Source organism: Melanerpes formicivorus, unplaced genomic scaffold, assembly GCF_026170545.1.
Source record: "Melanerpes formicivorus ecotype bairdi unplaced genomic scaffold, bMelFor1.0.p_v2 SCAF_2, whole genome shotgun sequence".
Taxonomy (NCBI): Eukaryota; Metazoa; Chordata; class Aves; order Piciformes; family Picidae; genus Melanerpes; species Melanerpes formicivorus.
Window position 1 is genome coordinate 55,030,901 of NW_027142354.1, and position 16,304 is coordinate 55,047,204.

General features: G+C 46.4%; 1 protein-coding gene across 1 annotated transcript in view; it reads right to left on the reverse strand.

Moving 5' to 3' along the window:
- Positions 1-16,304, reverse strand: part of GALNT10 (polypeptide N-acetylgalactosaminyltransferase 10) — a 99,849-nt gene that overhangs the window by 7,102 nt on the left and 76,443 nt on the right. The window contains exons 7-11 of the mRNA XM_068161809.1: positions 15,632-15,749; positions 6,731-6,838; positions 3,940-4,161; positions 3,082-3,198; positions 832-981 (exon numbers count right to left, since the gene is read on the reverse strand). Coding sequence (XP_068017910.1) covers positions 832-981; positions 3,082-3,198; positions 3,940-4,161; positions 6,731-6,838; positions 15,632-15,749 — 715 coding nt within the window. The remainder of the gene's footprint in view (positions 1-831; positions 982-3,081; positions 3,199-3,939; positions 4,162-6,730; positions 6,839-15,631; positions 15,750-16,304) is intronic.

A 16,304-nucleotide genomic window follows, 5' to 3' on the forward strand; every position in this document is an offset into this window, starting at 1 on the left:
GTTTAAGCCCAGGCTGGATGAGGCTCTGGCCAGCCTGATCTAGTGTGGGGTGTCCCTGCCCATGGCAGGGGGGTTGGAACTAGATGATCCTTGTGGTCCCTTCCAACCCTGACTGATACTATGATACTAAGTCTTAAACACCACAGCAAGCTGTTTTGTCACTTGAATGCATCTGAAGAAGTTGTTCTGCGCTCAAGAGGTTGGCAAGTGTCAGGGTCCATTCTCACCCCTTGCAACAGCATCCAGTCCAGTCCTCACACCTGCACTGGGGAGCTCTAAAGCTATGTCTGAAGCCAGGTTCTCCAGCCTACAGCCTCATATCCTGCCACTGCCGCTCCACAGCACAGTGGCTGCAGACTGCAAGGAGCAGGACAGGACGTTTAGTCAAGAATCTACTTACCTGTTGCCCACAAAAACATTACTTAGTAGAAGGATAAATAAATCCTTATCGACTTTTGCTTATCTGGTGCTCAGAACCACTCAACAAACACAGCACACCTCTCTGCAAACAGGCTTTGCAAAGGTGTTGCATAACCTCAGTGCCAGCCGTGGACAGGACTTCAAGGACAGAGCCTTGCTTAGCAAGCCCTGGAGAAGCAGTCCTCACCACTTCCAAACAGTGGAAGAGGGGAGTCCCCTCTAATTAAGAGTGATTAATGGCATGATGGGAACAGATTGTCTGCAGACTCTCTTTACACAGCTACAGTGAACAGAGGACTAAAAGATGAGTGGTGACATTTTAAGGCAATTTAAGTGCCTCCAGGCAATTTTGACACCTCAAGTGAGCATATGGGAACGCAAGTGTGTGTGGACAGACACACACAGACTCACTTTTCGGTATCTCCAGAGCTGGTTCCCCTTCATTCCATGACAGTCATAGAGGGTCACAGGGCTGCTGTGGGAAATGGCATCGAAACAAAACTTCTTGGTGTGCTGAGGATCCCCAGGCCGGATGTCTTCTCTCCAGCTGAACGTGAACACCTGTCAGGACAAAGAGGACCCTCAGTACAGCTGGTACTGGGCATGGTGATTTCACCAGCAGAATGATGTTCCCTTCTTTGCCCACAGGGTGGGGATGGATTCAGGGAAAGAATAATATCTTCCAGAGAAAAACTACTTCCACCTCTGGGGACTGGGACTGCTGGCTAGGGCAATGTGTAACAGCTACCCCACAGACTGCCACACAGCATGCTAAATGAGACAGTGCTGCTGCAAACAGCCATGCTAGTTAGCCTGGGTACTAATAGCAGCCTTGAATGTCTCTGCAATGCAGACATACATCATGGATTAAGTGAGCAGCTGACCAATTACAGCACTTCACAGCCAGCAAAAAAGGCAGAGAGCTACAGGAGCTCGGAGTTAACACTGGCAGTATAACACCTGGGTCTGCACAGGCAGCCTGCAGTCACCTTGAGAAAAGTCTGTCCCATGCCTTCTGGGACAAGTGACTAGAGCCCCATAGCTCCCCACCCCACTCCACAGGAGCACTGGAAGGGCAAACACTAGGGCAATGCTTCCTGGTTCTTTCTTCTGCACTGATCTCCCAGCATTTTACGGTAAATTCAAAGAAGGGATACCACAGGAAAGAGAGAGAGGGATGTAGCTTCAGTAACTAGGCACAGCCTATGCCTGGCAATGCTGCAGCTGTCAGATGCCAGAACATGTGGCCTGGAAATCCCTGAGCTACTGTGTTGGACCACAGAAGAACAGTCAATGGACCACAGGAGTAGATCATAGGAGAACAGCATGAACCATCATACACATGCTCTGCTCCTTGCCCTGCCCCTCTGGCATTTGCTTTTGGTAATGGCTTGAGACAGTAGCATGGTCAACCCCCACCTGCAGCCTGATGACCATGCCCTGGCTTGTGACATGTTTTAGTTATCACAGAACTGCATCCCACAAAATGCCCCTCATTTAAAGGCAGGCACTGCTGTCAAGCTTTTTCTTTCTGCTTTGAGAGAGACAGCATCTCTGGCAAGGGTACAAGTGTCCTCTGTGCCCAGCTCTAACCAACATGGTTCTGCAGGGCTACTTAGCCAGCACATCCCTCTCTCGGTTCCAAAAGGGAAGGGCTATTCTGGGGGCTCCTCTGCAGCCAGCTGGAGGGATGGTCCTCTCTCTTCAGAGGGATCTCATAGGGCAGTAAGAAAGATCAGCAACGAACAGCATGGACAAAAACTTTTGCACAAAAAAAAGCTACTCTGTTCCTGTCTCTTTTCTAAACCTCTCCTGGGAGAGAAATTAGCACCATTGTTTAGGCTCAGTGATACATGGAAGCTCAAAACCAACACTATTTGTTCAAGATCCTGTTGCACAACAGAAGCTTAGGTTTGGACTGTGCCTGAGCAAATTGGGTTTGTCTCTGGTTTTCATGCATCAAAATTGATATGCAACAACTCTTCATCATCTCCTCCTCCTGAAGCCATTCCCCCTGAAGAGTTATGCATGGCTCTGTAATAGAGGCATTGTTTTCTTGATCTTTTCTCAGCTCAGCTGCTACAGTTTAGACAAACTAATATTTCCCTCCCTTCTGTTACAATAAAGCTGTCTTTTCTGGCACCTTGTATGTTGAGAGGGTGAATCTATAGCCTGGCCAGTTTCATCTCTCTCCAGCAACGGCTGGGTGTTTATAATGCATTTGCCTCCTGTCAGAAGGATGATAGTAAGCAGTTATGGAATGCTCCTGCAGGTTCATTAATATGCATGATGCTCCTCTATCACTTCTTTCAGCACAACCTTTGAAGTTAATATTCACTTTGTTACATATTACAGCTGCCTTGTTACTGGTTTATTATTTTGGCATATTGTTTTCTTACGCTTTCTTTTGTTCGCTCTGGGAACTTCAAAGTGGAGGTAAAACCTCTGCACAAAGTCTGCCAGGCTCCAGACCCTGCCACGAGCACAAGCCACATCCCGCCACAAGCACATTAAGTATAATTAGCACATAAGCCTTGGGGTGCATGGCACTCTCTGTTCATCTGAGAGAGTTTTGTAATGGCTTTCCCTCTCAAACATCTATTCTTGTTACTTCTCCCGCCCCAGATTCATTTGGGGGATGATGGTGAGAGGGACTGTTACCTGCACATTGTTCCATGCTGCTTCTCCTCTGTCCTTCACACAGTTTTCCAGCCTCAGTGGGGATCCCAGGGCTCCATGCTTCGTGTCCACACACAGTCCAGTTCCTACATTGCGTATCTGAAATAGTAAATTAGTCTCCGAATCTCCAGCTCTTACCGAGTCACAAGAAAGAAGCCTTCAACTGCCTCAGATAGTGGCAGTATTTGTATGAAGAGAGTTCTAAGACCCCTTACATAACTGTGTGTCTGAGCTGGAAGAAGACAGCTAGAAAAAGGCACAGGAACTCAAAATGGGCCCCATCACCAGCTGCATAACAGCCTCCAGGACACAGCAAACCCATCAGCTACACGACTGCAGAGGCTGCAGTGCTGTCACATGTAATAATCCATGACTTCACTCCTGGGATGATTCTTTTCCCAGAACACAGGTGACTTCCAAAAAAACAGAATGATTTCCCTGGCACTCAGATAAGAATGCTAAGGAGCAGAGTAGCTCACATCTGTGAGCTACTGTGGCTACACATCTGTGTAGCCCTTTGGAAATACTAGATTTCTACTACTGCTCAGCTTCCACCTCTCCCTAGCCCTCCCTGTTGACTTGTTTTGCCTTCTGCTAAATACAGAACATTCAGAACAAACCAAGTCTCTAGCACCTTTGTGGCTGTGCACTCACAGGAACAGCTGCCCAGCTGCTTTCTTTGATGAGGCCAATGTAATGGTAGAGGGGTTCTGGGCTTTGAAGCAGGACCACTGCCACCCTACTGACAGCAAACCACAACTGGAGCACACAGGTCAAGCAGCTTCCAAACCCAAACCACAGCCTGTTTTGCCCACTCCAGATTTTAGAGCACAAACTTGCCTCTCCCCAGGCAGCTGCTGGAGGTTCCACCGGTGGGTAGAACTTTGGCAGGTCCCAGGCGACCTCGTTCATGAACCACTTGAAGCTCTTGCAGTTGAGGTTGTTGCGGAGCTCCTTCTGAGCCGCGACGTCGCCCGCAGACAGGTGCCGGTACTCAGGTCTGCGCTGGTAAATGAACTCTGCATACTCATCCATCCACACCTCAGCCACCCGCTTCAGGTTCTGCGTGGGGAACAGCCACGTGTGAGAACGAGAGGGGAAAACAAGAGACAAGGGGTAATCACACACAGTATCACTAAGGTTGGAAGAGACCTCGAGGATCATCGAGTCCAACCTGTCACCACAGACCTCATGATGAGACCATGGCACCAAGTGCCACGTCCAATCCTCTCTTGAACACCTCCAGGGATGGTGACTCCACCACCTCCCTGGGCAGCACATTCCAATGGCTAATGACTCTCTCAGTGAAAAACTTTTGCCTCACCTCGAGCCTAAACTTCCCCTGGTGCAGCTTGAGACTGTGTCCTCTTGTTCTGGTGCTGGTTGCTAGAGAGAAGAGACCAACCCCTACCTGGCTACAACCACCCTTCAGGTAGTTGTAGAGGGCAATGAGGTCACCCCTGAGCCTCCTCTTCTCCAGGCTAAACAATCCCAGCTCCCTCAGCCTCTCCTCACAGGGCTGTGCTCAAGGCCTCTCCCCAGCCCTGTTGCCCTTCTCTGGACACATTCAAGTATCTCAATGTCCTTCCTAAATTGAGGGGCCCAGAACTGGACACAGTACTCAAGGTGCGGTAATGGATATAAACTACAACACAGGAGGCTCCACCTCAGCGTGAGGAGGAACTTACTCGAAGGTCACAGATCACTGGAACAGGCTTGCCCAGAGAGGCTGTGGGGTCTCCTTCTCTGGAGACTTTCAAGACCCATCTGGGTGTGTTCCTGTGTGAGCTGTGATGGATTCTATGGTCCTGCTCTGGCAGGGGGGTTGGACTCGATGATCTTGGGAGGTCCCTTCCAAGCCCCTAACATCCTGTGAACACCTGAGAACACTCTGCACAAACAAAGCACTGCCATGAGCCTTTGGAACAGCGCTCCTGTTTTTGCTCAGAAAGGATTTTTGTTCACATCCACTCTTTCTCTCCAGCTTCAGGATGATGAAGATTATTTTTATCATTCCCTAGTTTCAAGGGACTTTTTGCAAGATATTTTCAGTTGAGGTCAACACAGAATCCTGGCACTCGGCCGTTATAGCTCATTCCTTCTGGCTAAGCAAAACGACATTAATCAAAAGTTGTTTTTTGTTTGGGTTCCCCTCCCTCCCCCCTTTTTTTTTTCCATCTTCTGTAAAGAGGCTAGTCAGAAAATGATGCTGGCAAACACCACAGGACATTCAAAGGTGCCTGACAAAAAGCTGCTTTCTGCAATCCTTCTTATTGCATCTGTTATACCTATCTAGGAATGAGATTTGTAGTCCCTTTTGGAAACCTTCAGTTCATAATATTCTTTCTTACTGCTATTTTGCCACTTCCTTGGGTACAAAGCTCTTCAAGAGAAACTCTGAGATACTGCAAGCATATGGAACTTTCAGGTGATGACCTTTCAGAGTAGGAACAAAGGGTTTATTTAATTCCTGGCAGCAGCAGATTTCACATACAGCTTCATCTACTGTGCAGTTCCAAGGCAGCAATGGACACCACCCTCTCGAGACACCTGGCCTCCTGCTTCTCACAACACTCAAAAGACTGTTGGACCTTGGAAACTGGCAGCATCAGGGACATTCTTAGTGCCACACAGTAATGTGACCAAAAAGCTCAGGGTATTAAGAATGAGCAGTGTGCTGACCCTGCCCCAAGGCAGCCTGCATACAGCAAGAGCAGGCGTTCATCTCAAGGTGACTGTATGAGCTCAGAAGCTATGAAACAGCCTTCCCTACACCTGTCTGCCACCTCCTTCCAGCACTGTGGGAGTATGCATGAGCCAAACACTGAATCAAAAGAAATATAGCTCCTTCCTGAAGAGATGCCACAGAGAGAGAGCACTCTATCCCCCGACAGGCCATTGCTGGGGTGAGTAATAAATCCAAATCTATAACTATGGTGATGCTATTAGACAGGGAAACGTTTTAACACTCTGCAAGCCACCAGACTGCAGAACAGCAGGGTACCTTTCTGTGTTCTTCAGTTTTGCTGCCTTCCTGCTTCTATGTTTCTTTTTCCCCCACCAGAGGGCAATGCGATCCCTTCTCAATTCGGAAAGTAACTAGAGAAACCTAGCGCTGGATAGGCAGAAGCTCTTTCCTCTTTGGGCTACACTAGATTAAGAAATAAGATGGCACAGAACATTCCATTGTGGAAAATTACAGCTTGCTCATTCGGTGGTCTGTGATGCTTGAAGTTGAGAGGTCTTTCAATCACCAGAACACAATCACCACGCTGAAGCCTGCTGCTCTTGGAGAGCACAGCTATAAAATGAGTGAAGTACTACACAAATAAAGCCATATCTTGTTTTTATTGGCCATTCCATGGCCAGTGCCTGATTGCAAAGTCCCTTCCCAACACCTGGCAATGGCTGATGTCTGGAGTGTGGCAGCTGTCTGCTTGAGTCTGCAGCCCCTCTAGGCTCTCTTCCCATTGTGCTGCACATGCACCATGGAAAAACCGCTCGGTTTGACCACCGTACAAGCACAATTTATGAACTGCAAAGCCTACATTTGCTTCCCATTGTGGGGAGAGAGGAGACCATGGCATGGTCACAAGGTAGACAGACATCTGTTGTGGGGAATGCCACTTACCCTTGCCAGGCTGACTCCTGTTGGAACCTTGTATGGCACATATTTTCTGTAGATATGACCAACTCTAGAGCAAGGGATATCCTCCATGCGACCTCCACACATCCACACCTGTGGAACAGCAGAGATATGGATTCACTCTTGGTTATATGGACAAAAAAATGATGCAGAAGAAAAAAAATCAGGAAAAATTTCAAGTCATGAAAAAGCTTAACCCAGATTTTTCACTTCAAAGTACACTCTCCCAAATACCCTCCCCTCCCTGCCTCCTATAACTACCTGCTTAGAGCCATGCAGCAAGCCTTGATTTAACACAAGTGCTATCAAGCCCAAGGGCTAAACAGTTCAGGTTTGCATTGTTTAGAGAAAAGAGCAGGAAAAAAACAACCCATCCCAAGCACCCAGAGAACAGCACACAGCACACTTGCACATGATCTATGTTATTTCAGCAGTAGTAACCACAACAGTTAAACCAGACTGCCATGTAAGGCCTGGGTGTAGGTTGTGTCATGCTGCTGTAGAAGGCAGGCCACCTCTGCAGGAGAGGTCATGTGTTATGCAAAGCACTCCAGGGAATTCATGAGCCTGTCCAAGTGCCAGGAACCAGAAGAAACCATGACTTTCCCCTGTGGTTACCAGTGCTCTCATAATGTTTCATTGCTGACATGCACTCATTGCTTTTGCAGCCTCACAGTTAAGCAGAAATCCCTGCCTGGTGAAAACACAAACAGCTTTACAAAAAAGCCCTCAAAGTTATTGGGACACTCTGTTGGAGAAGGCTACCTTGATGGTTGGTTAAGTGTCTGGATTAGGCCAAAAGTTCCTTTCCCAGTCTGGGAAGATTTCACTCTATGCTAGTGCTCTGCAAGAGCTTTCTTTTATTCCTTATTTATAGCATGGAGATGATCATTTGGTCCAAGTGAAACCAAAGGAGATGTTTCTGAACCAGCCCATCTACTTCATTAGGTATAAGAAAAATATTCCTATGTCCTTCTCAGAGACATCCAATCAATACTTAAATTATCCTTTTGTATGCAAAACAAATGGCTCTCTGAATTCCTGAAGCATGACACTCTCTTGCCCTTCATTTTGTCCCCAGATCTTATGTTAATGCCCTGAAGACAGCAGTATTTAAGAAGGTCTGCTGGTGCTGCAGGTTCATGCAGTGTTCTTCCTGATCTCTCCATTCACTGTGGCTAATTTGAGCCACCACAGTTCACTGTACAATGAGCTTAGTCAACAGCTTCACACATAGCAGGCAATTCCATTAATATTCTACAGTGACAATATTAAATACTTAGCTCAGAAGTGAAATATTTGGCCAAGGCTGCTGCATAATTATTAGCTCTGACACTAAAGTCCTCTGGAGTTTCAGCTCTGTCCGCTGGCCCTAATAATTACAGTCATTTGCTGACTGTGTGTAGCTTAATGGACGTTGGTTGCTTTCAGTTAGAGGAAGACTTTTCTCAGACAACTTCCACAATTCAAGGTACTGAATTTAAATGTCCTTATGGTGAGACAGACAAGAAGAAAGTTGATAAACACTCCTTCCACAGAATGTCATTCCTTTAGTCCCTGCTGTGCCTTGAGAGGCTGGTACAGAAAAGATGAAGATGAAAAGCGAAACCAGCACCCGGCTTCCACGAAGCTTCTAGTGGAATTAGTATTGTTTCTTCTTCTGCAGCTGCTTGTGCTTTTTGCTGCTGCAGTGTGAGTCCTCTGATAGGAAATTAACAGGTAGGCTGAGAAAACAGGAATTTGGGAATGCTTTGTGTTTCCATGACAGAAATGGTTTGTCCAAGGCTGTGAGAGCTGCAACAGATCTGGGAAACTATAAAAAGCTGCAGGAACAGCTGAAGAAGCCTAGAGCTCAGCTGCACAGACACAGTCCTCAACAACCTGTATCCTTACCCTGTCCTCTGCACCCTGCATCACCAAAGCACTGCTGGTGCACAAGCAGCTGGTGAGAGGTCTGGAGCACAGCCCTATGAGGAGAGGCTAAGGGAGCTGGGGTTGCTTAGCCTGGAGAAGAGGATTCTCAGAGGAGACCTTATTGCTGTCTACAACTACCTGAAGGGAGGTTGTATCCAGGTGGGGGTTAGTCTCTTCTCCCAGGCAACCAGCACCAGGACAAGAGGAGACAGTCTCAAGCTGTGCCAGGGAAGGTTTAGGCTGGATGTTAGGAAGAAATTCTTCACAGAAAGACAGATTTGCCATTGGAATTTCAGTGCAACACAAGCCTGAATACAAACAGCAGGCTGCCTGCCCACAAGATGCCTCACTAGCCCTTGATCTCTAAGGCAAGGCTTTAGGTCAGGCCACTGGAGTACACATGTACTCTGAAAACCACACTGCCCAAAGCAAGGTGAGAAGCAGAGCCCTGCAGACAGCATGCAGCTAGCATGGAGAACACTGGCCTCGCACTGCAGCTCTTGTGAAGCAGTAACACAGGCAGCACTTATCTACTGAGCGGTACACCGGGGAGGCAGGGGGTCCAGGAGGCTAGACAGAACTGATGTTACGTTGGGCCAAGAGCTCCAAGCTCCTACAAGGCTCCAGGCGCAGAAGATGCCACGACATGAACACGTGCAGTGATACGATAAGGAAAGCTTCTTAACTGAGTTACCGAACAAGGAAAATCCAAGATCAGTTCTACGTGCTCTCCTGCTAATCACACTGTAAAATATTTACTCCCGAGTGATGCTGTAATTACCAGGGCTGCACGGAGCAATGGAAATCTTCCTAATTCCTGCTAGCAGAGCTCAGTGACCCTTTCAAGGTACTTTGCCAACTCGGTGCCTTTTTAACGCTGTCTCATGCTGCAAGTGACAGTATGGCACTCGCGGTACAAATCTAATTTTAAAAGCATGCTTTCCATTCATTCATTGCTGCTTTGATTTATTTTATTAGTGAGCTTCTTTGTGTGGTGACAGAACTCATTACAACCTCCATAAAGACAATTACCAGTCCTTATCTATAAAACTGGAAGAAGGGGAAGAGGGAAAGAGCGTGACATGCATCGGTAAAACACAGCTAACAAAAGCATTAGGAAGCGAGAGTTAAAGGTCAGAGGAATCGCTTCCAAGGGTCTGTCAGGGAATAACTGCAAGTTAAGCAACCCAAAATAGCTGTGTGCTAGCTGAGAGATTGCTTCCACTCGGTTAGTGATATTTGGTTGGGTTTAAACGAGGGTACAGCTCACAGGCTTGACACACCAGAACTTACGCCGCTAAAAATGCAGCGCTGTCAAGCAGCCGAGACAGCAGCGCTGGCCTGTGGGGCAGAGCCTCTTCCCTTCATGGTAACACTGACTGCCACTCTGCTCTCCTTGGGCCAAGGGAGACACTTTCTTCTTGTTATTATTTTACAGAAGGGTGAGATGGTGCCACACCTCCCTGGCTGACATGACAGCAAACATCAGAGCCTGAACTTGACGCATTTAATTTCTATCAGCCACTTACTAGAATGCCTTAGGAGCAAGAATTAAAGCTGGTCAGGCAAGCAGTGCTTTATACAACGATCTAATCAGATTTCATTAGGAGACAATAGGAGATTGCTCTGCCTCCTCAGGCACAATTTTCCCAATCTACATTTTAAGCCAGGCATCTAGCAGCTGACAGCTCCACTAGAAGGGAGAGAAAACCTAGCTGTGCCGAGATCAGTGGGCATACTGCAACCGAATTTTCTAAGGCTACAATCTCACCCTAATAATGAAACCATATACAAGAGAAGTAAAATAACACCACTGGTGACATTACTCCCATCTTCTCAGTGGCCTGGAGAGCTGTAACTCCATATTCATCAAGTGACTCAAGAGCCTTTGACTCAGCTAATGTGCTATGAAAGCACAAGGTAATATGCCACCTATTCTCTACATGGGAATGTCATCCTGATCCAATTCCCCTTCTGTTATTGCAGAAAACAATGTCACGTAAGATAGCTGAACCTCTCCTCTCAGCCACACAATACAATACTGCAGTTGGTGTGTGAACACAAATTATCTGGGTATACAAGGTTTATGGTTTCCAGAGACAGCACCACGATGGGCCAGTGCTTCCCAAGAGAGGAAAAACACACAAAGGAAAGAGTCAGGTCTTGAAAAGAAAGCTGCTTCTGCAAGCCACAAGAGAAATCAAGACCACGGGCTGGACCCATGCAGAGAAGCTGGCTGGCTTAATGAGCACACACTGAAGGTGGGGAGGACACAGTCAGTAAGTCAAGGGGGTTCTCTGCATTACAAGGTGAGAGCAAGGACAACCCATAATTCAGGCAAAGAGTAGTCTTCTGTATTTTAAGTATCAGCTGCTACGGCAGCTGGGACTTACTGCGCTATAAAAGTTTAAGGTAGCTCAAAAGGCACTGGGACCTCAGTGTTTGCACAGCATACACCAGTGTGGTCTCTCCTTACTGTCTGGAGCACTTCACAGTAATGATAACACTTTCTAATAATCATGCTTGAGATTATGGAGGGGACCATTTCCCTGAAGCTGCTTGGTGGGAAGCTACTCTGGAACCTGAACCAAGCACAGAGTGAGCCAAAACAAAAAAGATCAAGTCAATGGTCTGAAACTGATCTCTGCATCACCACATAGGAAGGGAAAAAGAAGTCACCCTGTACTACAGCTGAGAGCCTCAGAATTAAGCAGCATGTGCTGGCTTAAAAAAACAAACAACAGCAGCCCCCAAGAAAAAAAACCAAACCCCAACAACCTACAAAAGAAAGCAGCAGAATGCCTGGCCTGTTTCAGTGTGGGCAAACGTGAGCTGCTGGAAAGCGCTGTGAGTATGTGCCTGGAATAAGCAGTGGAGGCTCACAATCAGCCCTGACTCCAGTGATACAACTGGAAATGCTGTCAGAAGTGATTCCTTGGCAGCTGCACCCTAACTATGCATCTGCCAGGAGGCCAGTGGCAAAATGTGAGTCGGAAATGGGCTGCTGACACAGGGCAAAGCAGATGCACAGACAGACAAGCTATGGAGCAATTGGATGTGTTGGAAAACATGCAACATGTTTTATGCTATAGGAACCAGGAGAAGCAATCCATGTTGATGCTTTGGGAAAAGGATTTTGGAAAACACAATGATCCACAATCACCAGAACAAGTGCAGTGGATGTTTCCCATTGCTGAAGCACGGAGTGAAAACCATGAGTGCTGCCCACGTGTTTTGCTTCCCCCTTAATGGTTCTTTTCAGGGCAGCCACTGATGTGGCATGTTTGTACTAAGCCCTTTGAATTTTATGAAGGCTTTACAATCTCTAAGTTACAAGAAAAACAGTTTCTGAACCTGAAGTGACCTAGCAAGGGACATTCCAGATTCTTAGTTTTTGCTCTTGGAAGTACTACCCAAGATCTGTGGTACAAAGTACACCTTTCTTTATGCCTGTACAAGTCAGAGACATCCCTTTTCCCACTTCCCTTTCCCCATACCCAAAAAATCAGAGACTGTGTGTATTTATGGAGGAGAGGTGTGAAGCACTTTAGTGAACATTATGTAAGTCAAACAGAATAGATGCTACAAAAATACTGGAAAAGAGGCAACATGATTGCAAATAAAAATGAGCAGAGATAAGTGCTGTGCAGAATAGCACTGGCAGAGAGGAGCAGTTGAAATGCTTTGTGTATACCACTCCAAATTAAATACAATCAGCTCCAGTGGTTATGCAGGCAGCAGAGCATAGGTATTGTTGGGTATGCAGGAGCATTCAGAAAATCAGAGCTATTAAGTAGTGTTTAGAGTTAGAAGAGGGAAGACACACCGTCACGTTGGGTAAAAGTACTCAATGTGGTTCACCTCATCAGAGAAAAATACAAAAGACCAGGAAAAACTTTAAGAGAGGAGAGGTGTGGAAGTGACTCCCCAAAAAGCAAAAAACCCACCTCAGTGAAGTCCACTGAACAGAGACACTGTGGCTGCAGATTTATGGGCAGCAGAAAGCAAAGGCAACAAGTGCAACACAGACATAGTTGTGCACTGATTACCCAAAAGACGAGAATGTACTCAAAGGTCAGCATCTGGTCACCCACTGAGGTGGAGGAGTGTGGCTCTTACATCGTGGATCAGCAGAGCAGTTTGCCTGGAGCTTTCTGCAAGCAGCACTCAGGAGAAAAGTGAGGCTCATTTGAACAAGTGTAATGTCTGCAGCTCCAGTTCAAGACTGCAATCTTCCTGGTGCATCTGCTGCTGACCTGAGACAGTAAGACCCTTGACCTGTAGGAATGCTGAGCTATTCTGGATACACACAAGTCAACAGAAGGAAGAAGTGGACATTTTCTGCTTGAATATGGAATAGACAGATCAACTCCTTCATTTCCAGTCTAGAAATTTCTGGTTTAAGGGGTTGAGAACACACAGAAAACTACAAATGATCAGTTAGGGTTAGAGAAAGTTAGTTTCTAATTTGAAGTTAATCTAAATTCTTTTGTGCCTCCAGCATGCTTCGTTTTCTAGTGGTGTTTGGTGTACATATTTCATACAAGGAGCACAGCTTCTATTAACAGACTTTGACCCATCCTCTGGCTAAACGTTTTCTGAGGTACTAAACACTGATGGTTTCTCTGTTGGTTTGCCTTCAGCCTCAAAGATTCTTCTCAGAAGGAAGCAGAGCCAGCTGATGACAGAAATAGATAAGAGTCTCAAAACAGAAAGGCAAGAGGCTCCTAAATAAACTTGTTTATTTCCAGTCTCTCAGCAACAGAGCCATGGATTTTAAAATAAAAGCCAAAAAAAAAGCCCACAACCCTGCAAAGCACAGTTCATATGTGAGCAAAAAAGAATATCCTGAAGGAAAAAAAGAATACAAGCAAAAAAAAAACCCAATCCAAAACTCTACTCCTAGTGAGGCTTGAGAAGGCCAGATCTGATGCAACGGATCAAAGACCAGCAGCACAGCAGAGTACCTGCACCCACAAGTCCCAGGCACAGCAGTGGATTCTTTGTTAAAGCTGGGCTGTAAATTTGGCACTCTTAGCATCTGAATTCCCATTAGATAATAAATAACGTGGAAGCCCACGTCTAAACCCAGGGCTTTAAATTATTTGACAGTGCCCCCTTTAACTACAGAATCTCAGGCTGCTTCTAAAGGTAAAACTGTAGCTCTGTGCTCGCCAGGAAATGTCATAGCTTCATAAATTCTGTGAACAAACCTTCTATTCTTGCAATTCCAGCAGAATTATTAAATCTATCAGCCACAGATGAATGTATCAATTTATCTTAATTTCTGAAAATACACTGAGCCTCTTTCAGCGAAAACTTCATTTTTCTGTCGCACAATGGAAGGGGAAAAAAAAGGGGGTCTTTGCAGAGATTAATTAAAGCAAATTTATCCCTCCATAAATTACCATCTCTGGGCTGAAATAAAACACAGCATGTTTCAGAGAGGATAAGCAAACAGATGAATGAAGCAGCCTGATTTCCAGCAGATCGAGCAGGGTGACTTGTCTGCTGTGGCACTAGAGACAAAGGGCTTCCCCAGCCACTGTCATCGCTCTTGGAAACCAGCACTTTCAAAACGGGCCAAGGAAAAAGGGCTGAATGCTGCCACTGCCCCTCCTGCAGAGAATGACATCGTTACACAGTTTCATTACAGGGAACACAAAGGACAAATGGCTCTAATAGCGAGGACATCTTCAAAACGGGTGCCTCCTGCCCCTCCCTCCCCGAGACCACTACAGAGGACAAGGGACTTCCAATGTGACTTTATTCATTTGTTTGAGTGAACAATGGAAGAAAAGACATTGTCTTGAAAACTGTCCTTGCTTCCACTGCTTGCTGCACAGGACTACAGGGTGTAGATGTAGAGAGATCTATGTGGCTTGCTGAATGCAGTTTGAGATGCCTCTGAATTGCACAGAGGCACTGAGACTTAGGAATCTGTTCTGTAAGAAATCAGCCACAGTTTCTTGGTCAGAGACACAAAGAAGTTTACCTGCTGAAGCTAAACTGTGCACTACATTACCATCCTTACCATCTTCTAGCCCCATGCTGAGGTCAACTAGCTTAGTTCAGTGGCATGCAGATGCCTACAAGATTCTATATTTAGTCTCTGAAAAAGAAACCACACAGCAGCACAAGCAGAGTTTAATGCAGAAATCTCCGTTTGCTCCAGGCTATGGAAAGGGTTGCCCCCACTGAACACAAGGCTAGCCACCTGCCTTCAGTGGTCTGGGACATTCCAGTGGGTTTCCTAGAAGAGACTTCAGAGTGCCATATTCCAAGACAACACAGGTACTAGTGGTCTTTGTGGGTCACAGGGATCCGTTCTGGTTAACATGTATTTTTGGTTGGCTGGCTAATGCCTGTTTTAAAGCCCTCAAGTGAATAGCTTGGCCAATCAGTAAATAACTGAACTGTCCCCAAGCCAGGCAGATAATGATCTGAAGTCATTGCCAGCAACTGCTTTATTATTCGAGTTGTTGAGGATTCCTTACAGAGTAATTAATAGTCTCAGTTCCTTGCAGCCAGGAGTCAGATGGATTGACTACAGACAGTAAGTTACTCTCCTCTCTGGAAACTCAAGCTCAGGACTGAGGTACTCAGCTGGACAAAAACTGAGCAGCCTGAATCCTCATTCCCTGTAGGAGAGCATTGCATTGTCTTGCCAGGGTGAGTGCTAAGAAGCCCGGCAGTCAGAGAGAGCCCCACACAAGCTGACTTACCCTTGCTGAGAAGAGAACATGCATGCCAGACTGTGACCACAGAACGGGGGCCAACCCAGCTAATCATGCTCCAAAACTGACCCTGGTGACACCATCGCTGCTTCTTCTATGTGCTATCTTACTACTCCCAGCTCTTTCACCTTTAGTCACACGCAAAAGCAAGGACAAGGAAGATCATTCACATTCTGTGCCTCAGAACGATTCTTACTTTGCAAAACAAAAGTAATTTCTAGAGAACATAGCTCACCTTAAAGGATATTTCATACTGCTCTCCTCCCCATATCTCCAGACCTGCATCATACCCTCCCAGCTCCCAGAACCACTTTCTATCGACTGCAAACAGTCCTCCAGCCATTACAGGAGACCTTAAGGAAAAACCAGACTCCATATTACAAACACATTCAAAGATACACATCTCTAGCTAAACATTTGAAAAACAAAGCAAGGTTTAACAGATATTCTTTGCACCACCCAACCTTCCCACTGCCTTTGCAGCCCTGCCACAGCATCAGTTGGTTTTCCATTATCTACTAATTTTTCACTTGTAAATGAGGAGGACCAGACTAGGCTCCCTTCAGAACCAGTCAATGCCTCTCCTCAAAACAGGCAAAAGAGTTCATCACTAAGTGACAGGACATAACCCCTCCCAGAGGGACCCATATGCTGCACAGGGTGGTGCTCTGTCATGGCACTATGATCAAGTCATTGAGCTTGACCTCAGAAGTGTTCTCTTTGGGTTTGTTTGGGGCTTTTTTTGAGTGCTGCAGAAGTATAAAGGACAGCAGAACCATCCCAGCGTTGGCAAGCACAGCAACAGCAGAACATAACTTATCATAGTATCAGTCAGGGTTGGAAGGGACCACAAGGATCATCTAGTTCCAACCCCCCTGCCATGGGCAGGGACACCCCACACTAGATCA